We start from the raw sequence: 23,942 nt of genomic DNA, 5'->3' as shown, positions 1-23,942 counted from the left end.
CACTTGAAACTTTTACATATCCCGGAGATTATAAAAGCCGATATATCATAAATTGGTCGTCTATATCTATCAAAACGATTTATGACCTAAAAAGCTACATAAAAAAAATGAAAATAGTGAAGAAAAACCTTTAATTGCAGTTAATACATCATTTTTCAAAAAAAATTATAATAGTGATAATAAATATTTTCAAAAAAACGAAATCCTAAGAAACAAACAGTATAATTAGATACACAGTACAAAAATCAAAACTTACAAATCTCGACTAACAAAAGAAAACAATTTTATTGGCTGGTGCACTATATGAAGTAAAACCTTCCAGTCGATTATAAAGGCGCTGGGAATGTATGATTTTGCTGTTCATTTTTTGGTTAAATCACGACAAGTTTGCTCTAGAGAACTCAGTCTTTCATTCATAAAACGTTAGAACTTACATAAGTAATTGTTATTATTACCTTTGCAATCAGTTTTCGCACAATTTTTTGCCTAATTCGAAATGTTATTATGCATCAGGGCGTGCAAAACACCACATAATATTGCTCATAAAACACGAAACATTTAAAGCATTGATTAAACAACATCCCTCCAAACAACCCTTAAAACTTAACCGTAAAGTTAATAAATAATTCAGATCATAAGTTAAAAAGAGGGGGGGGGGGGTAATTTATTAACATTTTAACATAAACATGAAAGAAAATGGTAAGCGGTATTTCCGAGGTCACGAGGGCGAGAATATTACTCTCACTTACAGTGAGATAAGACAGGACGAAAAGCTGTTTACAATTGGTGTTATTTGTATAGTTATTGAAAAAGATATAGGGCATTAGATCTTACTAGTATGATCTGCTGATCTTGGATAACATTTTCAGATGAACACTTGTTTTCAAATTAATTTGGAAAATGACCAAATTTTGAATTTGGTGATTATGAACTGCTATAGCCCTAACATAGACTGTTTTTTTTTATAATCAATTGTCCTGATTAGCTTATAATCAATAATAATAATCAATTTTCCCGATTAATTCATAAGCCACTTTGGAACGAGGTTATGTATGTCAATAAGAATTCATGAGCCATATGATTAGTTGCTGCAGTCAACTGCGCAATTTTTTCAGTTTAGCTTAGTTTAAATAAATTCAAGGATAACCTTTACACGAAAAACGAAAATTTTGATATTATTTAAGGCTTCCATTGGCTCCAAATGTTTACTGTAAAGATCAAGCATACAGTGGACAAGAAAGCCTGGATTTTCTCCATGTTTCTCAAACTTTTTATAACAAATAACATTGAGATTCATCATTTTGACTAAAAATTGTCTGCAACAGAACTCTCATACCTTAACAATTGTTTGAGACGTTCTACACTCGCCCTATAACCTGATTATTGTATACATTTTTACGCCTGCGTAGCGCAAATAATAACAATTAACACAGTTGATTTTGTCAGAAAATAATTATTATTTACGTAATGTACGTCGCTAGATACCTAATTATTTTGGTTACTCTCAGCTGGATTCGGGTACGAAGATTTTAATACTAGGAGTGGTCAGCTGTTGAGTGGCTTTCATCGCTTTCCTACGTTCCTCGATCATTTTCTTTCTCTGTTCCTCGCGTTGTTTGCGAGCCTCCTCGGCCGCTGCGCTGAGTTTCGGTTTGGAGACGGTTTTGCGCGGTTTTGAGGTGCCGTTAGACATGATTTCTACCGTTTTGGGTGTCTCCTATTAACAAATAAAAATAAGGAATTAGATAACGTCTCGATGTCCAAGGAACAAAAAATAAATTACGAATAAAATATTGTGCATGAACTCGATGAAGCCAGGTGTATTCATAATTTCGCTAACCATTTGGCTCTGTCTTATCATCCGATAGCACCTTGAACCAAACAAAGCTCTTGCTTCCATCAAATGCGCATTACAAGTGGCAGAGATAGTCGGGTAGTCAAGAACATATTCGGATCTTTAGCTAAGGGGTTTTTCTATGAACAATATATGTTCTGTGGTTTTAAAGACGATTTAGAGGAGAGTCGTTTGGCCAAATTTAGAAGCTCCTACCCGCTTAGGAATTGAGTCTTGTCAACGGTTAGTGGCCGAGTTTCCATAGAGCTATGCCTCCGATAGTTATGAAATAAATTACTAACACCGCCATAACGCGGCCCTTTACCGACTTATATTATTAACAGAACTGTTGGGTTGATGTGAAATTCAACGTTCACCCACAGGATCTTTGGAAATTTAAGGGTCAATGGATCAAAGTATTGGCAACTTTATTCAGCACACAATTTTCACGGAGAACAAAAAATTACCCAGAGTTTATCCACATGTGTCCGTTCAAGTCACCAGTAATTGAAATATATTAGCTATGTGGGTAAACGAAACCACGATCGAACAACTTGGCTCTGGAGATTCTCGTGGCTGCAATGCTCTTTCTGCGTTTTTTACCGAATGACAGAAAAAATAACTGTAATGCTCGAGGTAACCGGAAACGAGCATTTTTAACAATGCATGCATGCGAAATCAACTCACCTCCTTCCAATTATTCTCTCTTAACCTATTAATCTCTTTAAATAGATTGTCTACTTGGTCCACCTGCAACATTACCATGTCCCAAAATCCTTGCAAATCCTGGTTGGTCGTTGGGAATACTTCTCCTACACTCTGGAAAAAACAGCAGTTTTTAGTTATTGAAAATTCTAAAATTCAAAGTTCACACATAAATTGAAGCGTTCTTCATCGCAAATTCTTCTCATTGTACCGCAAGACATATAAGGTGGCTGATGGTAATTTCAAAAGCATCCAATCACGACTTTTGGCCTACTTACTTGATTAATGTTATTGGTACACAGCCCTTTGAATTGTTGCATCTTCTGCGACACCAAAAGCCTCGCCTTCCCCGATGCAGACCTAATTTTTCCGATCACTTCTTCGGACAAATGTGGAGTACTTATTTCGCTATCAGCCTTATCTGCTAGAGTCAGCAACCTGCTCGCTTGCTTCTCCAGAACTTTCAGAAAATAATGCCCGTCTTTTTCCACTGAAAAAATACTGAATAAGCAAAACTCTCGCTATCAAAAATTTATTCACCATCAATTTTCGCCAATATTTCGGCCATGGTTCTGAGAACTACCAACAACAAATATTTCAAGTAGCGCACTAGGTCCCAAGTCGTTTGTGCCAAAACCGAACTGAAATTGTCCCTGTTCTCTACCTTGCTGCCCATGTTTGTTATTGTGATTTTTTTGCACGAATTCACTGAATGATTTACGAATTGTGAGGGGGAAAATGTTAGGAAAAAAAGCCTTGGTGAAGGTTGAACGGGCAAATGCAAATGACAATTGTGTACTTGCAAGTGGATTATCATTTTTGTTTTAAAATTACTAATTTACGTCACGTTAATTAATTGTTTATGGGGAACAGCGTCGTAACAAGACGTTCGCCAGATTATTTTAAAAAGTCACGAAGCCAATAAAGGGTAAAACAAGCTAAAATTGCTATATTTATGTAAGAGTGCAAACTTGGCTAAGTGAGGTAACATTTTTAAGGTGATAAATGGATTTGAGTGAGGAACGTGATAAAATATTAACTAATGCATTAATGTATATTTCCTGGTACGCTCTGGTGTTTAAGCCATTTTTAAGCACAGTGATTATTTCAAAAGCACCTAGAAATACTCACTGATAACATCATACATATGTGAGGTAATTGTAAGTGGAGGAGTTACGTTGCAATGCGCTTTTATAAATACATAAGGATCGACAGTTACCTATGGTTCGCAGTGTTATCCAAGGTATTTTCCAAATTTTAAAGTTTGAGCTTAAGGCCATCGTCCACAGATTCATTCTTTGAATTTCTGACATACTATTATGAACCCCTGCATACGTCTAATAGACTTTTATCAATCAGCTCTCGAGGGGATACAGATAAATCACAAAATCAACATTTTGACCCCATTTATTATATCTATTATTTGATTTATTATTAAACTCTCAGTTAAACTATACTTATTTTTATTGCAGCTTAGATGCAAATTGATCCTGCAAAGCTTCCTCTAGTATTTCCTTTTAATACAACCTTTTTACCTTTACTTAGCGAATCTTGTACTGTTTACAGTTTTAGGTCTTTGACGCGGTTATCAAAATTCTTCGCAAGCCCACCTTCCACCAAGGCAGTTGTGGAAAGGTGTTTGTACTAGTGAATGTGGTATAATAAAAAATACTGAGCGATACAAGCCCGGTTGTAAACAACGTATTTCAGTTGATCATAAACACCGGCTACGCCTACAAATTTCAACCAGGTACGTTATTTACTCATTATTGACCTTGTAACGGTAATAGCTATTTCGCTAGTAATCAGTCACTCTGTAATCAGCACATCTTGCATTTTTTTAAAATTTAAGCACAAGTTGCAACGCACTACTTTCTTCATAAAAATTATGCCCTGACATGATGGTAGGATGTGTAAACATGCCTAAACTAGTGGGACTAACGATACATTCCTCCCCACAAAACATATTTTTTCATAGACTATAACAGTTCACTTTGCTTTACACATGTGTAAACATGCATCTGTACGCATTTATATATTTGCCTGCGTGTCATCTAATAAATGCTTAGATGTCAACTGTGACTAAGAAAAATGGTGCATCGACTATACGTTGTCTATTGACCCATTCTGAAAACGAATGAGACAAGCGAGAAAATGAATTGGGTATCCCCCGAATCCGGGGTCGCGAATACACCCCCGTTTTAAATGGATCCTGTCGGCAGCGAAAAAACAATTTTCTTGATTTTCCCAACCAAAAAAGATCCAGTTTGCGGCGGTTAAAATTTAATTATTTTTCGAAATCGGCACACGACATGGGTCTTAATTGCACCCTAGAAAAAACAGTAATACTCACTCGGCTCCTGTTCCTTGAGCACTTGATTAACACTTCCATTCTGCTTAATCACTGGTAACTCACTACAAACACTCTCCTCCTCACTCTTAACATGTCCATTCACTTTACTCTCCTCTTTCAACTTAGGAACTGTAACTCTTTTCGACACCTGACCCTCGGCCACCTTCTTCGGACTGGCCAAGGGTAACTGCGCCCTGAACTCGGGCCTCAAATGCCTTAAAACGGGCAAAGAGGGACTGCTCGAGCTCTGCTTGATCGACAAGGGCTCTATATTCTCTTCGTCTGAATGTTTGTCTTGTTGAATCTTTTTGTTTAGTTTACTGCCGGAGTCTTCGGTCTCAGACAAACGATTCTGCTGGCGTTTTGACACAAAGAATCCTTGAGCCAATGCCCCAGGCCCATAGAGTCTTTCCACCCTTTGCTGGATGAAGGATTTAGTTTCTTTTCCATTGGCATATTCTTTGCTTATAGTAGTGCTCTCCAACGAACCGTTGAGGGTGCGGTTATACGAGAAGACTTCTTGATTCAGGCAGGTGTCAGTAGTATCCTTTGAATTCTCTAAAGTTCCTGAGTAGTGGCGATGAGATTCATTGTTGAGAATTGTTACAGTCTTGGTGTAGGAGTAGTAAAGCTTGGGCTGGCGCGCCCTTAAGGCATCCTCGGACATTGCGGGCAGAGGCACTAAATTCGGAGGCGACAGTAAGTTATTCGTCACACTGTATGTGTCTGCTGTCAAGTGGCTGTTCTGGTCGATTCTATGCGGTGAGGCATCTCTGGACTTGGTCAAACGTTCCCGGTCGTAATTGGTCGTGGTGGAGTACCCGTTAACCGTGCAGGCCAAGCTCAAGTACGAGGGGAGATGTTGCTGGCGTGATTCTGAGACTTTGGAACCGAGTAATGTGTCCGCGGAGCCCACTTCGGACCAGTCTGTAATTGAAATAATACTGCACTGTACGAACAAAACTAACATTCAGTGATAAGTGGGTTATTCAACCTTGACTGCGGCGGGACACCCACTTCCATATGCTAATCGAAAGGCTGAATTGAAAGAGAAATTTTTAAGTAAACTGCAAGGGAACAATTATTATTGTTAATATGCTAATTAAGCTTAGTTGATGGGAAGTTGAAAAAACTAACAATTCATAAATCTGGAGTTCGCATAAGTGATCAAATCGACTAATGTAGGTGTGAAAGTTATTGTGTAAATAAATGGTCTAATAAAGTGAGAATTGCTTGAAATTCAAAAGACTTGGAAAAAGTCTTGAAAGATTAGAAATTCATTTCACATGACATTTCGTTAGGCAGATGCTTTCTCTCTTTTCATTTTTAATCTCGCTCATTTGTCAAACTCGGTTACTGTCATAGTTGTCACGAATTTAAAATTGTGTTAATTCCGCGAATTCCAACTGGAACTACACACCTTTGAAATGTCATATTTTGACTTTATACGGGGAATCTGATATCGAATTCGGGATCGAAAAAAGCGTCATAAATCGGGATCGAGTTTCTTCTCTGTCCCGCGTAATGCGTCACGTTGACGCAGAGGTGGTAGCTTATGGGAACGACATTACGGCGTCGAGTTCGCACTTTTTGGATGCTCGAATTCGCCACAAATACTTAACAGACGTTGCGAATGTTAAAAATGCGGACTGTTTTGCGCGAAAAATACTCTTTGAAATTAGCAATTTCGACATCGTGAACAAAAAAAATTGTAAAATTAGTATTGTTTTCGTTCAAGCAATGCATGAGTAACGAATCGGCGTACTCTTTCGCAATAACCTGCGTTATGGGTTTAGAGTTAGTTAATATACAGGATTAGTGCCTAAGCTGCTACCCTGGATATTAAGTAATTGCCATTTCCGTTTTTTTCATACACTGATGCGGTCGTCAGCCTGTTGGCATATACGGTTACTCACGAAATTAACCGCGCATAGGACAGAAATGAACAAAATGGTCATAAGCCAATATTTCTACGCTTTGTCATTTTACAGAAGATAATATACTCATTGCTAATGCAAATATGGAATATACGTTTCGAAAAAAACTTACAAAAATAGTTCCAATTCAATAAAAATAAATAACAAACAACAATAAGCGAAATGTGTGGACGCAAAGCGAACCGTACAAACGCAAATGTGCATATCGTATAATCATTTATTTGCAGAAGTTGAAAGAGAACAAGTAACATCTAAGATTCAACACTTAGTGACACCCCCCTTCGTCTTCATTATAGCCTTCAGGCGACGCAGCATCGATTCTACCGACTTTCTAGGCGCATCCGAAGAAATATTTCCTCATACGTTAAAAACAACTTTTTTTAATTAAAAAAAAAATAAATAAAAAATAAAAAACAAATAAATTGCTGCTGCAACTTTGCACATCATCTCTTAAAATCTCTCACAAATTCTCAATAGGATTATGATCTGACGATCGAGGTGGGGAATTTAATGATTTTGGTGCATTACGTATTGACCAAAGCTTTACAATGCCAGCAGTGCGTTTCGGATCGTTGTCCTGTTGGAAGTAAAACACTCTCGGCATGTTCAACTTCTCTGCTGATGGTCGCCAATTGGCTCTAAAAATATCAAAGAAAACATTTTTCTCCATTATCCCCTAATTTGGTGAAGGTTACCGGTACCATTCGCTCCCATAGCACCCCATAGCATTAATGATCCACCTCCGCGTTTTATTGTTTTTTTTTTTTAATTTCTGTCCTGCAGTTGTGTGTTTGGTTTCCTTCACGCGATTTATCTTCCATCCAATCCAAACAAGTTTACTTTTGTACATACTTTCTTGCAAAATTGAGGTGTTTCTGTTTATTCATTTTTTTTTACATAAAGGGTGATTTCTTCTTGAGTATTCTGCCATTAAAGCCGCTTTTTCTGAGAGCTCTTGTTACTGTTCCAGCTGATACAGGTTTGCCGAATTCTCTGAGACACTTCTTTTGTTGAGTTAGGGACACTTGTCTTCGGATTAACCGTTAGTCCTCGCACAATAAACCGTTCATCCTTTTCAGAGAGTACCTTCCTTCGTCCCCTGCCTGGCTAGTCTCGTACCAATCTTTGATAACGACATTTGTTCATTATCCACTGTACTGTCGAATGTGTCCTTCCTGTTAAATTACCAATTTCTCGCTTGGTTTTTCCGGGACAATAAAACTTTATTATTCATTGGCGCGTCGCGATGTCGCTTTGCACTCTTTCATTTGCCATTTCTAACACGTCCATGAAATATGTGAAACTGTTAAGTGACTTTAGAATCAACTTGTCAGTCTCCAAGGAATTTGCAAAAAAAACTGTTTTGATAAATATTTACAGCCGAAATAAATAATGTATGTGGTGCCGTGTACGGTTAATTTTGCGCCTGCATTTTTCGCTTATTGTTATTTGTTGTTTATCTTTATTGAATTAGAACAATTTATTTAAGTTTTTTTTGTAACACATATTCCATATTTGTATTTGCGATGAATATGTTATCTTCTGTAAAACAAAAAACCGCAGAAATATTGGCTTATGACCATTTTGTTCGTTTTTGCCCCATGTCCGGCCATTTTGGTGTGAGTAACCATAAGTACAACTTTGCGCTATGACGTAAAGGGCGATCTCAGCCGTTTCAGAAAAATCTGGATTTCAAAGTTGACCTTAAATTGCGAGTCAGTTCTCGCTCAGGTCAACGTGTGAGATTACCATTGTGCGAAAATTTGTTATGCAAATACAGGATGGGTTGTGCAATGAAGCAAGTTAGGGGGCCTACGTGTGTGCCGTGGGCATGCCGAAGAATTTACCTAAAAGTGGCCTCAACGCCTCCTAACGCTCAACGTCAACGCCGCAAACAAGCAACAACACTTACTACAACATTACTCATCAACCGCAGATGACACCAAACCCGCCGACGTTCAAGGTATTCAACTGAAATTCAGATAGCATGACCACATTGAAAGTTGTTATCTGAAAAAGAAAAAGCGATGCCCTACCCCCGAAACTAGTAGCGAAACAATAAACAATAACCGTTTAGCCTCTGCCTCTCACTCATGGGTGCTCATCAATCAAACGACAGACAATAGCCCCATGATGAAATGCACTCGCGCTCTCAAACACCCAATACATCTCGACTACGTCCTCGAGATTTGAAGTAATTACGCATCTCTAATTTTGGGGTTTCAGTCGATTAATTGGTTGTTCGGGAGCAATCAATTGGATGAGACCAAATAATTACGATTGTGGTTAATTGTGAAATGGTTGAATTAGTTCGTTGCACCTTGTAGTTGAGACGTTTAACTGAGGTCCAAAGATGAAGTTGAAATTAAAAAAATAAATAAATAATTATGTTTATACGAGGGCGCACAACTGCAGCTGTGTTCAGGTTTGCGCGCGTTACGCTGCACCTTGAACTTTGTTTCTAGATTTTAACTCCCAAGTCCGGACTATGAACTTTTATTTCAAGTTTGCGACGGGAAAGAACTTACTCAGAAGCAAAGTACACTGCTGGTGATTTGAGGTCGATCCAGTGAAACGCTCCTTTTAGATTCTATTTTCTAGTTCCTTGCACACTTTCTGCACGTGCCGTTGCCACATGCACGCTCGCGCACACAAGAAGCACTCAGCGGCAGCTTCAGCTCTTAAACTCTGCTATCTGCAAGATAACCCGGACCGAAATAACGAAACGCGCGTCCCATTCGGGCAGCCATCGCGGTCCTAAAATACGGACAGTTCGACCAGAACTGCGATCAGAACCGCTATAAATATAATAAAAGCCAGATAACAATTTAAATATTCAAATAAACTTCGGGTGGTGCCAATGCTCAATCGCCGTGGAACTGGTGTGGTACTGGTCGTACCGCCGCGACAAGTCACCTTCGCGGGTTCGTTTAAGAAATTTGTTATTTGTTTATTGTTCGAGGTTTGCAATATGATCGTCATGGCAGAAGGCGTGCGATGCAACTCGAAGAGAAATGTTTCGGTTTGATGATTGATAGGCGGTGCGCCTCGTTGGCTCGTTCTCCATGAAAATAAAACGCTATAATTAAACGAACACCAAAAGCAACTAGTGCTAGAGGTTATTTTAGTTTCAGAAAAGCTGGTAATAGTTAGTCAGCAGATGAAGAGATGAAGAGGAAAAAACTCCAAGAATTCAGACAAATAAACATCAAAAGATCTATACTGAGATCCACTTACCGCGGGACAACTCGAAAAAATAAACGAGTTCCGAATCGGGCCTTTTTGCTCGTTGAGCAACGAAAGGGGAACTTTTGGAGGTTCACGGTGTACACTGCACAGTATATGACGTATTGTTGAATTGGAGTGTGCACTTTGGCACACAGTGCGGTAGAATATCGCAAGTCGGTCCTCGTGAGGAGTCGCTAAAATTTTGATTGTACTGATTAGGGGGGTCCACCAACGGAATCCCGGCCATAAAAACGTGTCAAAAATTAAGTGTGGAATTGAACCTCTCTGTTATTCTTTTAAATAAGTCGCAGAATAGTTATTCGTTCAGTTCCGCACCTTCCAAGCGAACGAAAACGTGCGTTAGTAGCTGAGCGATTCCGCTCTGGATGCGTTACCGTTTATATCCCACTGTCCCCGTTGCGAAATTCATAATTTCGGAATGATAAATTACGGCCCCGAAATGCCACAAGTAAAACTCGAGCCCAGAAATTGGGTTACCTATTATTTATCAAATAATACACAGGGTGTTTCATAAACGTCCTGGCAAACTTTCACGGGACGTAGAGCCCATAAAAACAAGTATTTGGAACGAACAAAGTTAGGTCCGAAATCGGCTCGTTTTCAAGATACGGAGTGTCTCCTTCCTTACATTTTAAGATATTTTCGCAATATTTCAAAAACAATTTGGATTGAGGGCACGAAATTAGGGGCACGATATGGCGGAATAAATGCGCACGCTTCTGAGTAGGCAGAATAAGTCCATTCGCACCAGTGGCGTCTGGGCGGCCATTCAACAGGATGCTTTTGATGGAAGAAATGGCAAGCCAGTGACTTAATACGAATATTTTTTCATAATATTCCGTAAATTCATTAAAAAAAAATTACTCACTCATGTGCCTACCAAAACACCGGTATACGTTCCCGAGGGCAATTTTTTTGAATTATTTAGGAGAAATTAATTTTATTTGATTTTCTTTTAGTGAAGGTGGGGGACATGAAGACAATTTTATGTCCGTATCCCAAACCGTTTCTGAAATATAAAAAAAAATTATGACACATTGAGCACCCTTCATCTTGAAAACGAAGTAGTTTCGGACCTAACTTCATTGGTTCTAAATACTTGTTTTTATGAGCTCTACATCCCCTAAAATGTTGTTGGTGTGTTCATGAAACACCCTGTGTAAATATCGAAGATCAAGGGCGTGCAGGGACTGAAAAGATATAACGTGCGCTAACATATTATATGAAATAATAAATTATGAAAAGTATCAGTTCCACGACCGTTCGGAAATCACTAAAAGTAGGTTAAAATTTAAATGACGATGATAAATTGAACAGACGATTGTACTTATAATTTGAAACAAACATTGAGACAATGAAAAAAAAATGGCGCCCAAACAATGCCTTTTGGATGGGTTTAGTTGCGATCCGTGAAAGTAATGATTTCGAGCCGCTCTGTACAAGGTAGAACCCCCATTTCTGCATGGGGCGTTATCGTGGAGGTTTCCGGAACAATCTCGCGAAACTTTTCGATTTGACAATTCAGATCTACCCAACACAGGTTTTATTAGGGCCCCATTTTGGAACCGCTAGAGATGGGTCTAGGAATTATTGGGCAGAAACAATGGATGTTCTATGTTGATAGCTGGATTTCCGTAACCGTCTAGCCTCCTGTCGACCGTGAATCACCCCGTATACAGAGACGGCCGTCACGATCTAGTACATCATTTCATCGGTTTAATGATGTCGAAATATTTATATGAGAATCGATTCACAGGTACATATGTTCAAATCAGGTTTTACTTCGTCGAAGTTTTATATGACGAAAAACTGATTATGTCACGAAACAAAGTAGATCTCGATGATGTAAGGATTTCTGTTCCCGCGAAGTTCGTTATACCTTCGATTTTATACAGGGTGTCCCACAAGTGTATCATTATATTTCAGTGGGTAATAGGACATTGAAAAATAATATGACTCCCTATATAAACCATATTCCAATAATGCTTCATTAAGAAGATACAGGGTGTTAAACTTTACTTAAAAAATCTAACTTTTATTGATATATTCAAAACCGTTTGAGATATGTAAGTGAAGTTTGGCATGTTTTGAGAGTTAATGTAGACGCATTTATTTATGCAAAAGGGCTATATTTCGTTTCACCAGTGACGTGCGTACGGACGCCTCTCAGCACATTTTTAAAGAAAAACATGGTGCGCCACTGCCTTTTATCAAAATAAAAATTATTTTTATAAGTTTAATTTCATTTAGAAGAAAAATGCTCACTTGACTCTTTTTCGTCCGACGTATCGTTTGCCAGTAAAAAATTGAATACCGTCTATATGCACGATATTCTCTAAATGGTTTTAATAATATTAAGTTTGTTTTAAATATTATTTATTTGCTATAACATTATAGAAATTGTTCAAATTAGTGGCCAAAACATGCCAAATTTCACTTACATATCTCAAACGGTTTTGAATATATCAATAAAAGTTAGATTTTTTAAGTAAAGTTTAACACCCTGTATCTTCTTAATGAAGCATTATTGGAATATGGTTTATATAGGGAGTCATATTATTTTTCAATGTCCTATTACCCACTGAAATATAATGATACACTTGTGGGACACCCTGTATATCGATTTCCCCCCTATGAAGCGTGGACAGCGATTCCACCCCGCTTGGCTAGGATGACTTTTTTCAATGAAAATAACCCTCAATAATGACACGAGACAAGCGTCATATAGTCTGCGTGTGTGTTCGAAAACGACTGCTCGGTCGATACACCTAACAATGGCACCAGTTCCAAAAAACAAAAAAAAAGGAAGAATTTTTTGGAAGAATTCAAACATCATGGTTCGTGGTCACCCCAGCGTTTTCCCTTAAATACCGTCGGTTCATCACTAATTTTAGCGTGGATTATAGGAACATCGATTAAGACCATCGTGAGATAAGAAAGTTTCTCGCAAAACCGCAAATTCTAACAGTACCAATGAGCAGCTACATTTTTCGGTTCTTTCACGCGCTCACAGAAATCAATTTAAATATTAATAATTTATATGAGATGAATTATGCTTTTGTTCCAGTCACAGCTGGAAGCTGAAACCGTCTCACATTAATTTACAATAATGGGCCAATTATATTGATAACAAGAACAATAGAAAGCAGCTTTCATTTCATTAGGTCCGATTAGGATATACAATTACTTCGTTTAAGTTTTGTTGATACGAGACAGGAAATGAACCCCGCAACAACGTCAAAGAATGAGCACTTGCGAAGGCAGCGAACGTTTCGGATTTTTCAATTATTTTACGTAACAGTGGGCAAATGTGTGGTTCAAGGTTCCAGCCGATATGGTACTTGTACTTATCGCGTCCAGCGATCTCGGCCAACCACCTACTTACTCTCTATAGACAAGTAAAAGTACTTAAAATTGTGTTAGAGATGTCAATTGCAGCCTTTTGAACGCAAAACCTCGCCGCAGCTTCTTATGCGCATGGGCAACGTCGAGGAGTTGCCGCTGGATGAGTTTTCTCATGTTGAGTTGGAGGGCGATGAATTTGGATTGGCGAGAGATTAGTTGAAAAATTGCGATAGAGGGTAAAATACGAAACAGGTGTGGCATCGACCGTGGGGCCTTCCCCGAAAAACCAACGAATTCTTCCCCGGGACAATTTAAACGCGATAATCGACTAAAGGAATTAACTACAATTTACATGCTAATTCAATTAACTCCGCTTAGCTGCAAAAACAATTAAAAACAGGGAGAAACACTCAAAATTGAGGGAAGCTAAAGAACGGCAGATCGGAGCCGAACCGATCATCGGCGGCGATCGATTTAGTTAAGGCGCCCATAAGAGGGCGAATCGCTTTTTTCCAACAGGAAAAACGACATCAAATTTGGCGCACGACTTCGTTAACAACGCACATTACCAAATTCAAGCTGGTGCAAAAAAACCTGTAAAGTTCCATTTGCTCCCGGACTAGACGAAGCGAGTGCAAGATACAGTCTATTCTATAAGAGTGTGTGCAGTGTGCATGACTTAACGTTAACCAGCCAAAACGTGGTAGAAATTCATATGGAAGCAAAATAAAACTAATGCCAATTAAAGCAGGTTATGCGTGTTATAATGGAGCGAAAATAAATTAGAACATGTTGCTGCGTAAGGAAGGAAAATGCTGGTTGTAAGGTGTGTAAAGCGTAAAAACTAGCATTTCCCATTTCGCAAAATTGGGAAAGCAGCACAATAACAACATGCACACGATCCTAAAGAATAAACCATACCTGAGGGCAGCTCTCTGGAAGCCTCCATGTCCAGGGAACAAGCCCCGATGGAATCCACCGACGTTTCCATTTTGACCATCGAACACCCCTCAGCGCCGTGACCCTTCAATCCGCTGCATCTTGAGGCACGCTTGGAATTACTGAGGCTTAAGAACTGTCTCAAGTTTTCGGGACTCGTGAGCACTATTTGAGGAAGGTCGCTATTTAGAAACGCCGACTTTCTGTCGCTGTTCGTTAGTTTCTGAGCCGGGGGGACTTGGTCAGAGCCCTTTGCAACCTCCCTTACGCATTTGGGACCATCTTGAGCGGGGTTTATTTCTAATCTTAAATTAGATATTTCAGTGAGATGCCTTGGGTTTATGTCACATGATGTGGAGATTTCACTGTGGGGATTCTCGGGCGAAGGGGCGTGCCCTATTGCACACCAGAAATTTTGAGTAATATTCGAGAGGTATTTCGCTTCTCCGACGGCTGATTATTATAACGATTCTTTAACGCATTTAAAACGGTTCATTAATTCATAACTTTTGTTCAATAATTTCGCAATAAGTCTCGAACGCGATTCGTTCAAATTTCACCCTAGAATGATGAAACCGTCAGAGAACTGCATGGGTTTGACTACACGCAGGTTACCCCCGGTATTTGAGGAGCTGCTGCAACCACATATTAACCGAATTATGAAGTGAAGGCAGCGGCTTTCATTACGTAACTAGTTGCGAAATGAAACTGTCACCTTACTTGTTGTAAAATTAGAAATTGTTGTTTTTGCATTTGACGTTTTACGGATTCTCCCGACATCTCCCGAAATACAGGGTGTTAAAACGTGTTAATAATCAGCCGACTGAAAATGGCTACTTCGAAGTGCACATAGCGAATTGCAAATACATTGAAAACTCACCGTTCTGATTAATGCACTTATCCGCTGATGAGCTTACGTTGTCGATGTTTTCAACGTCGCCCTTAGGGGGCCGCTCCCCTTTGGCGTCGAGACCGCGCCTGGAGTCACGTCGTCCCACCGACCCTCGGCGTCCGTTGGACACGCTCGAAGAGTTGCGTCGGACCTTCGAGGGGAAGACGCAAGAAAATCTTTACTTGCCAAAAAGGCGAATAGTGTTATTGTTAAATCAAACAGGAACTCAGACAGGGAGGCGCCACCAGTGCCTTGACCCTTTGGCGAATAAACTGCTAGAACAAGGTTTGGCATTGCTCATCAATATTTATTTACAATACGGCCAGACTAGTGTTTCCTCAAAGTCTTAATAATAGATGCGGAATTATTTGTGTTCACATTCGGTAGACCGAGGACGATTCACAGGAATTTGAGGCATTTGGAAAATTGCCTGGATTGACGTTGGGAAATGGCTGGTCGTAAATTAGTATTTGGATTAACGAAGGAGCAACATTCGCCAGGATTAATGCGAATTGTATAACTAACACGTACGCACATGTTTCGCATTCCTTACCGCAACGGAATCATGATTGTGAAGTATAAGAAACCAGTATGGTTGCTAAGTGCAGAAGATTTTTAAATTCGACGTGGAAATTTTTATTGTTGAAATAGAGCTTCTAAAATGCTTTATGTGCCTGATCACTGCCAATTGAGAACGTACAGGAAATTTCAATGAAGCACTTAATTCGGCATTTGAAAATGGCTTTTTTCTTGTTTTAGGAAATTACAACGAAAAATTGTAATTGTACTATAGCGGGGCGGAAAGCAAGAGCCCGTAAATATTCATAGCTGCTTTACAAGCATAGGCATTGTAGGCAAGTTTATGTAATGCAAAGCGAACACTTGTTTTGATGTTCCAAGCCTTAAGTAATTTCCTTAGTTAACATCAAGTAAATGCATTCAAATAGAGAATATAGGACAGATCGAAAGTAATGGAACATTTATTTGACGAAAAGGTAACTGGAAGTAGTACTTAATTATGTTGAGGATTTTCTTACTTTAACCGCACAAGTGTTTACTTAACATGAGAACGTGGCATTTTCAGGTCAATAACAGAATTACTCGATACAAGTTGAAGCTTCGCTTCAATACCCCATTTACTTGCATTTGCTAAAGATGCAGTCAAAGCTCCAACTCGGAAATTGCCTTTCTCAATTAAAGAAAGTCGTCGGTCTTAAGGACACATGAACCCAAGAATACTCCGAATAATTTCGAGAACAATTCCCACAGTTTCTCGTTGTTTTTCTTAATTTTTTGATATTGTCAATTTGTTCGCATTACAAATATCTGCGCTTTAATATTTATGGTGCGTGAGACAGACAGTCCAAAATGGGATGGAAGGATGTGATACATCATCCCAACTTCAAGTTTCAATAAAGAATCGTCACAACGCTTTATAAGGCATGTTGTACTACTTACATATATTTACATCAGCAGATTCCCCGCAGATTTCTAAAGCATGTTCAGAATTTAATAGAGAATTTGAAGTTGCATCTACTTAGCATAGGGCTACCATCGTCTATCCCTCAGGTGTGTCACAAAACTGAGTACAATGGCCCTATTCCCGAGGGCACGTGCGATATGACACCACTATTAATACTGTTTCATTAATGTTACTTTTTGAACTTTTCAGCACCTTCTTCTATTTTAAACACAAACACTAAACAATTTCACGTATGATTAAGTAATAGAAAGGCAACGTAAATCGGTAAAAGTCAAATTTCTCCGGTAATCCGCAATTTAATGTGTGATGCGCTCCCTGGTTAAAGTTGAGCGTGCCGCTTTGTGTCGTCACAGCGCTGTGGGAACGTCTCGCGCGTACACGAGAATTTGCATTTTCCTTTGGGTTTTCCCTACCAAACGATTTATTTCATTTTTTGTGACCGTCTACACGTGCAATTATATGGCCATTTTTAACGATTTTGCGGCGTTCGAGCAATATTTAATATTTCCGCGGATATTCCTATTCAAGAATTCTGCGTGATCAAACAACTAGGGACGAACGTTTTGTTGTACGTACGTTCACGCAAAATCTCCATTTTCTTTCACCGAAAATAATTTTTTAAAAATACCACGGGAGCAAAGCTCGACACGCCACTTTTTTGGGAAGTTGGTATTAGTGGGCAAATTAGGAACTGAAGCGACCAGTGAGGGCGCTGCGAAGTGCCAAGTCACAACTTCAGTTATCTGTCAGAATTAACCGTTTGCTGAGCTTCGCATTTTGCCCGCTAGAGTCGCATTCACCTTCTGATTTTCTGGCCTACCTGTGCTTTAGAACAACTGGACACCACTCCAAAAGCCAAAGGCAGCGAGAAGGGTCTTCGTGGCGACTTTGGTGATTGACGCGCTCTGCCGACGCTCAGGAAAAGCGCAGATGATCGGTCGTCGGGAAGATCACTGGAAACAATCTTTCTCAATTTGCAAGAAAATCGCCTTTTCACCCTCGACTCCCGTATACGTTCGTTTCGCAAGGGTTGCGCGCGGAAAACGAGGAAACGAGCTTACTTTCCCCGGCTTCGTATGGGTAACCACAGCGACGAAGCAAAACAAACACCAACATCCCGGCAGTTATTTTGGTGGTACCTGTATCGGATTTTGAAGAATCAGCAATTTTTACCGTACGAACGGTATTGCGGGAAATGTGTTATTTACAACTTGTACAAAATAACCATTTCCGAATGACATTTCGTGCCCGTTGCGTAACGCATTATTCTTCACCATAACTGCCAACATGATGAATGCACTCAGTATAAGTGATTTCTTATGTCATAACCCATTGTTAGTGCTTCGCTTTTTTACCTCATATACGGTTTCTTCGATGTTGCGTAGTCGGTTCGTAAAGCGTATGTATGTAGGCCTTTTCGCAAATAATCTCTTTAAACATGACCAATCTATAAACCATTTAATGATAAACAATTTCCATAGAAGACGTGGGCAAACAGCGTTCTTCGCCATTGGCATAACCGGTCGTTATGCCTTTTTCGTATGAATTAGTCAACCATTCAAAAGCAGCAAAACTAACGATGGTAATTTAGAAACAATTTGTATAATTAAGAAATGTGGAGTAACCATACCGTGGGTATAAAAAACGTACCTTCATGCAACCTGGAATGGGTACCACGTATACACAGTAAATTCAATGTAATTTGTAAATGAAGTCGGAAAAAATACGGTTTAAAGGTTATTTTGGGTGCATATTTTAGCTTCCAAGGTTCCCAAACAGCCGAATATTTTTAGGTAATGAATTTCGTGCATTGCTGTATAAGTAAGACGTTAATGTGGGATTGTTGCATAAGAATCGCACATCCCAGCGAAAACTTTGCAACCACAAGGAATTTACATGACTCATCATAATTAAATTTCCACACTGACCTTTTAATCCACTTGGAAATCAGTTTGTTCAATCGCTGCCTTTTCCCCATTTCCCTCGGCTTTCTGTTCGTCTTCACTCACAAAAATTACTATAAAACAATCCGATTTCGTAAAAAACACAAATTTCAAGTATCGTTCACAACGTATATTTTCTGAGAATAGACTGAAACAGTCTGTCGGCAGAGGCGAGGAATTCCCTTGCACCACGTTATTTTTAGGCTTCCTATAGACAATTTAATGGGTTTTTAGAAGGGGAACAGGAGTCAAAACGCGATGTTTGGAATATTTTAAATGGATAAGTGATACTCTGGATTTAAGTGATGTAGCAGTGCGGTACAGAAATGATCAAGTAGGGCCAAAGAATTTAAACTTGCCACGTTGGCAGCATAAATTCTTGTGAAATTTTAAATTGAACGAAAAGAACAGTTTCTGGGGAAATGTGAGGCAGAACGCGTAAAATACATGCTACAGTCACTCAAAAAAGTATTTATATTGCCGGAAAAAAAATTCTGTAAACCGTAACTTTTGACCGATTTTGTTCAAATTTTGTATAATGAAAATTCAAACCGAAACTCAATTTGCGTAATCGAGCAACTTTTGAAAATTTTACTCTTAGAGTGCTTTCCAGCGTTTAAAAAAAACTCCGTTTTGAAAACTTCTTGTGCGGTGGAAATTTTTCAATGTGGTTTTAACGTTCTTGTAGGGGGGATTTTTCTTCATATATTCTGAAAATTTGATCAAAATCGAACAACAAATAAGGGAGTTGCAGCCTTTCAAAAACGCCAAAAAGTGACGTTTTTCGCGCAAAATGACGAAACTTTGACATTTTTGACGACTTTAAAAAGCTGCAACTCCCTTATTTGTTGTTCGATTTTGATCAAATTTTCAGGATATATGAAGAAAAATCCCCCCTACAAGAACGTTAAAACCACATTGAAAAATTTCCACCGCACAAGAAGTTTTCAAAACGGAGTTTTTTTTAAACGCTGGAAAGCAATCTAAAAGTTAAATTTTCAAAAGTTGCTCGATTACACAAATCGAGTTTCGGTTTGAATTTTCATTATACAAAATTTGAACAAAATCAGTAAAAAATTACGGTTTACAGAATTTTTTTCCGGCAGTATGAATACTTTTTTGAGTGACTGTACGTCAAAACGTTCCCATTTACCAGTGTGGTAAAGTGATAATGTAGTAGCGTCCCTTATAAGGCGTTCGGACTTAACCCATAACATCACCATCACGAGTGATATTCAAAGCGTCAAACCCGACGAAACTTCCGCAAGGAACCCACCAATTCCTTTTTGCCTGTCCTCCTCAAAAGGCAATTGTCTGGACTAGCGTGACCACACGTTCTCACACGGGTTATAGTCAAAGTACTTGCGTGTGACGTACTTTCTTATAGTATAAATTATTAATAGTTTCAGATCATTTATCTAAATTCCGGCACTTCTGGCTTCTGGTCCTCATCGACGTGCTCGGGCTTAAAATTCTCCGGTACTGCTCTCTTCCGTAGGTCCTCAAACTGAGAGCTCTATGTACACGAGAAAATTTTAAAAACGAAATTTAAATCTTACGCAGTCAATGCTTCAACGGATTCACCGGGCCCTCTTCAGAAAGACGAATTTTTCAATTAAGTAAATATAAACGTCTAAAAATACGAATTTGTTAAAACCCAAAAATACACCCCTTACTTAGTGAAGATAAATTAGGCATACAAACATAGTAAATAAATGTTTGTTTATGCGAGTACTTACATGCCACACTTCTCAATGTGGTTAAAAATAGTAAGTGCCTTGGGATTAAATAAAGGCTACGGCGGGACATAAATTTTTCTAATCCTTCCTTGTGTCATTTTAAAGCCTTGAAGGAACGTGGTAATATTTAGAAAATTTACGCATACGTTATTGAAGATGTATAGAGATTACAAATTAATGTAAACAGTGGTCGAAAGCAGTGTGATGTCAACCTTTTTCTTATTAAATAGAAACTGGTTTTTAGTTTATCTTGAATGATGACAACTCATTCTTAGATTTATAAAATTACGTGCACCTGTGCGAGCCCGAGGAAAATGTAATACAGCCGACATCATTTAGCTGCTATCAATTATCGCAATAAAATACGCCGATACATAACATTTAATTATATTGTTTGTTCATGAAAGTGCGGGTAATTCATCTTATTAACAAGTTTCTGCTTTCTATAATTTATTGGTTTCGATGCCGGATTCTGGGTTAAGCAGATTCAGATAATCAATGAGAAAAGAGCGAACCCGTGACAACTTTTTCCGAAGCACCACACTGTTATCTAATATCACTATATTTTTCCCCCACTGGACGTCCCGTTCAATTTTCATTAATTACCTTAAAATCGTTTACTGTTCATCACCTACATTATCCGAATACTCTCAATCACAAACCACTGTTAACAACGAATTTCCACCTCTCCATGTTAATCAGGGTGGCACTTTGCGCCGATTTGTATGTAAAACGTGTAGATTTCAGTCCATAATAACATGCAAGATACTCAATTCAGACATTATATAAATATTTATAAACCTTTATGCTGAAATATATGTACTGGTGCTTAAATAAGTATTACAATCGTTCATGTGGCTCTTTAAAACACTTGGTGCAATTGGCTTTGAGTTTACTTGGAGAATATTACTTAAAAATAAACCGGTGAAGGTAAAAATAATGTGGCTGAATGGTGGATATTATTGTGATATATTACATTTTCGAACCGCCAATCCATATGGAAAATATAATCCATTAAAAGAGTAACGGAGCTCTCGCGAGAGATAACCTGTGTTCACCGTCCGAGCTCCAATTTATATACATATTCCTTAAATCAATAACTAAGCGGAATAATCCTTGATAGAACCCGTACATTGCGATTTTAAATTAAAAAAAAAATGGATAAAAAACAAATACGTTTTTTTTATTGTTTATGTATTATGAAATTGAATTTGAATTGCATTTTTTACATATATGTATTCTATTATATTTTCAGCTCTTTTCTCAATAACTAATCTATCGATCTTAAATTGTATCACACCATTAAATGTAGTTTCGTAATACCTTTAATTAGAGGGGTCACTTGACCCACGTTTCGTCCGTTTTACCCTAATGTTGACGTAAACAATTCGATACTGCTTTTGAGTAGAATTGCAATAGAATACTGCTTTTGAGTGTTGAGAAAATAATAATAATAATAATAAAAGACTGAAGTTATTCTAATTTCAAATGGATAGGAACTTAAGTTTCATCAGCGTACTAGATTAAAATCTCCCATTTATCTACTTTTTTGAACTCTTGTGGGGAATTTTCAGAAATATTAATCAGAAACAGACGCAAATGACTCGTATCCGAATAATTTATCTTGACAGAAGTTATTTATTAAGTATTACCAACTATTTAATCGCACGCCCATCTCATCAGAAAAGTACTACTCACCGTGTCAGTACTCCATAATGTCGAGAAAGTCCTGGTTACAAATTCTGATTTAAGCCAAGTTATTTAAGTAAACGTTATTATACACTTCTTGTTGTAATTTTTGCCTTTTTTTATTGCATTATTTAATTATTTTTTTTATTTTAAGTTTTGTATTTACCATTGATACTTGATGGATGTTTGAGTTTGCATAAGAAAAATTTTTTCATAGTGATATTAAAATATTGAAGCCTAGAAATGATGATTGGGAAAATAAAGAAGTTTTATTTACCTTTTTTTTATTATTATTGTTATTAACCTTTTCACAAAAATTATATTACAATTTCACTAAACAACTTTGACTCAACAGTGGAAAAAATAATTTTTAAACAAATAATACCTTAAAGAGAAGAAGGTAGGTACTCTCATTTAAGGTGTTCCTCCATTAGCCAAATTGCCATAGGGCAATCGCCTGATGCATTCTTTGAAATAAATCATTCTGTATCCGAGTTTCTTTCTCAAAATTTACATTTATTTTTATTTTATCTTATTTGATGGCGCTTGAGGCTGGATATTTTACTTCAAAATACGAACCCAGACTTTGTATCTTTTAATGTCTCCCAACAACCCCATAAAGCATAGACCCAAATCCTAGCCCTGTAGAAATCATTTCACTAGCCTGAAGCTATTTAGCTCCCTAATTACCTAAGTACTACCTCCCCAATTTAAACGGTTAATTCACGAACACATCCCCAGGCTAAGTTCAACTTTGGCTTAAAAAAAATTTGTCTATTGGTTTGGTTTGGTTCCTTTATTTCATAAGTATATGCAACAATGACTTTGCACTTCATTACTACGGTATATAAATGGACAATAGAATACCAAGTTTTTTTATGTAATAAAAACTATTCAACATGTGACGAATCTAATAAACTGTACTAAGGAATATTATATTAAACTCACCAAATGAATCCCCATTAAGTAGCCACTTTTCGATGTACTTCTTAAACAAAACTAAATCACAACACCTCAACCAATTACATATAAAAAAATGCTTATTTCTTAAATTAAAGAACAAAAATAACGTTAAAAAAACAATATGTCAGGGTCCAATTGAGGGTATTATCAAGATGTGAGATGAGACCTCGATAATGAAGCATGATCATCAGCTGCAATCACGTTTCTAGGTTACTGCTTTTTTTTCAACGGTAAGTAGAACTATTTTACAGAAGAGTTACGGTACTAGTAAAAGTACGGAGAGATCAACAAACATGCAAGTAGTTAAATAAATGCGATGTCGTTGCCTTATTAATACATCTGTTCTGCATAGCGACAGAATTACGTGAGGGCATTTATGACCCATTTACCGCCCTTCCCCAACGCGATAAATTAAAGTTAATTAGACTTAATCGGGCGATGAGGGGCATCTGGTAGGGAAATTGAAAAAACGTAAAATGACACCGAGGGCCAAGGAAAAACATGATTCATAAGGCAGATCTACACCTACGTGAAGAAGTGGAGGACTCACCGGAGATTTATGACGAATTGAGGTTAATTGGAACGTCACGATGAGTTAAACTGTTTAAGCATAGTCCCATTGGAAACTTTAACTGTTATAATTAATAAAATTAAATTTTAAATAATTTTACATACGGTTTTAGTTAAGGAATACACGAAACACGACCGCCAACGTCCACAAAAAAAATAACAATTGACTAAAACATTTGACAGTTTGAATGGTTTGACATTGGAGTTTGAATGACAAGTCAAAAGAAAGGGGGAAAACAGAAAAAATAATAGGAATCTTTACTAATAAAGTTTTGCTTAGGTGTTAAGATAGATGACGCTT

The 23,942-nt window shown here is 37.9% G+C and overlaps 1 protein-coding gene across 3 annotated transcripts; it reads right to left on the bottom strand.

Moving 5' to 3' along the window:
- Positions 1–114: 114 nt before the first annotated feature.
- On the bottom strand, positions 115–23,764 carry LOC136341701 (uncharacterized). Of its 3 annotated transcripts, XM_066286951.1 has the most exons (8): positions 18,666–18,945; positions 17,558–17,690; positions 15,243–15,405; positions 14,345–14,758; positions 4,893–5,819; positions 2,818–3,029; positions 2,522–2,653; positions 115–1,717 (listed from the first exon to the last, which is right to left on the bottom strand). In XM_066286951.1, the coding sequence occupies exons 1-8, from the start codon at positions 18,713–18,715 to the stop codon at positions 1,505–1,507; spliced, it is 2,244 nt and encodes a 747-aa protein (XP_066143048.1). In that variant the 5' UTR covers positions 18,716–18,945; the 3' UTR covers positions 115–1,504. The 3 variants fall into 3 exon arrangements, with proteins under 3 accessions (XP_066143048.1, XP_066143050.1, XP_066143049.1); XM_066286953.1 differs by lacking the exons at positions 17,558–17,690; positions 18,666–18,945 and adding an exon at positions 23,747–23,764; XM_066286952.1 differs by lacking the exon at positions 14,345–14,758 and having other exon boundaries at positions 18,666–18,910.
- Positions 23,765–23,942: the final 178 nt, after the last annotated feature.

Source organism: Euwallacea fornicatus, chromosome 10 (genome assembly GCF_040115645.1).
Source record: "Euwallacea fornicatus isolate EFF26 chromosome 10, ASM4011564v1, whole genome shotgun sequence".
In the NCBI taxonomy this organism is placed as follows: domain Eukaryota; kingdom Metazoa; phylum Arthropoda; class Insecta; order Coleoptera; family Curculionidae; genus Euwallacea; species Euwallacea fornicatus.
The sequence above is the reverse complement of the archived record's forward strand: the minus strand, read 5'-3'. Positions and strand labels throughout refer to the sequence as shown.

Bases quoted from the DNA above. Each gene is read 5' to 3' on its own strand.
- LOC136341701 (XM_066286951.1), bottom strand. From the start codon at position 18,715: ATGGGGAAAAGGCAGCGATTGAACAAACTGATTTCCAAGTGGATTAAA. The intron at 17,691-18,665 runs GTCAGTGTGGAA...GATTGTTTCCAG, and splicing joins ATTTCCAAGTGGATTAAAAG to TGATCTTCCCGACGACCGAT. The intron at 14,759-15,242 runs GTGAGTTTTCAA...GGTGTGCAATAG, and splicing joins TAAGTGCATTAATCAGAACG to GGCACGCCCCTTCGCCCGAG.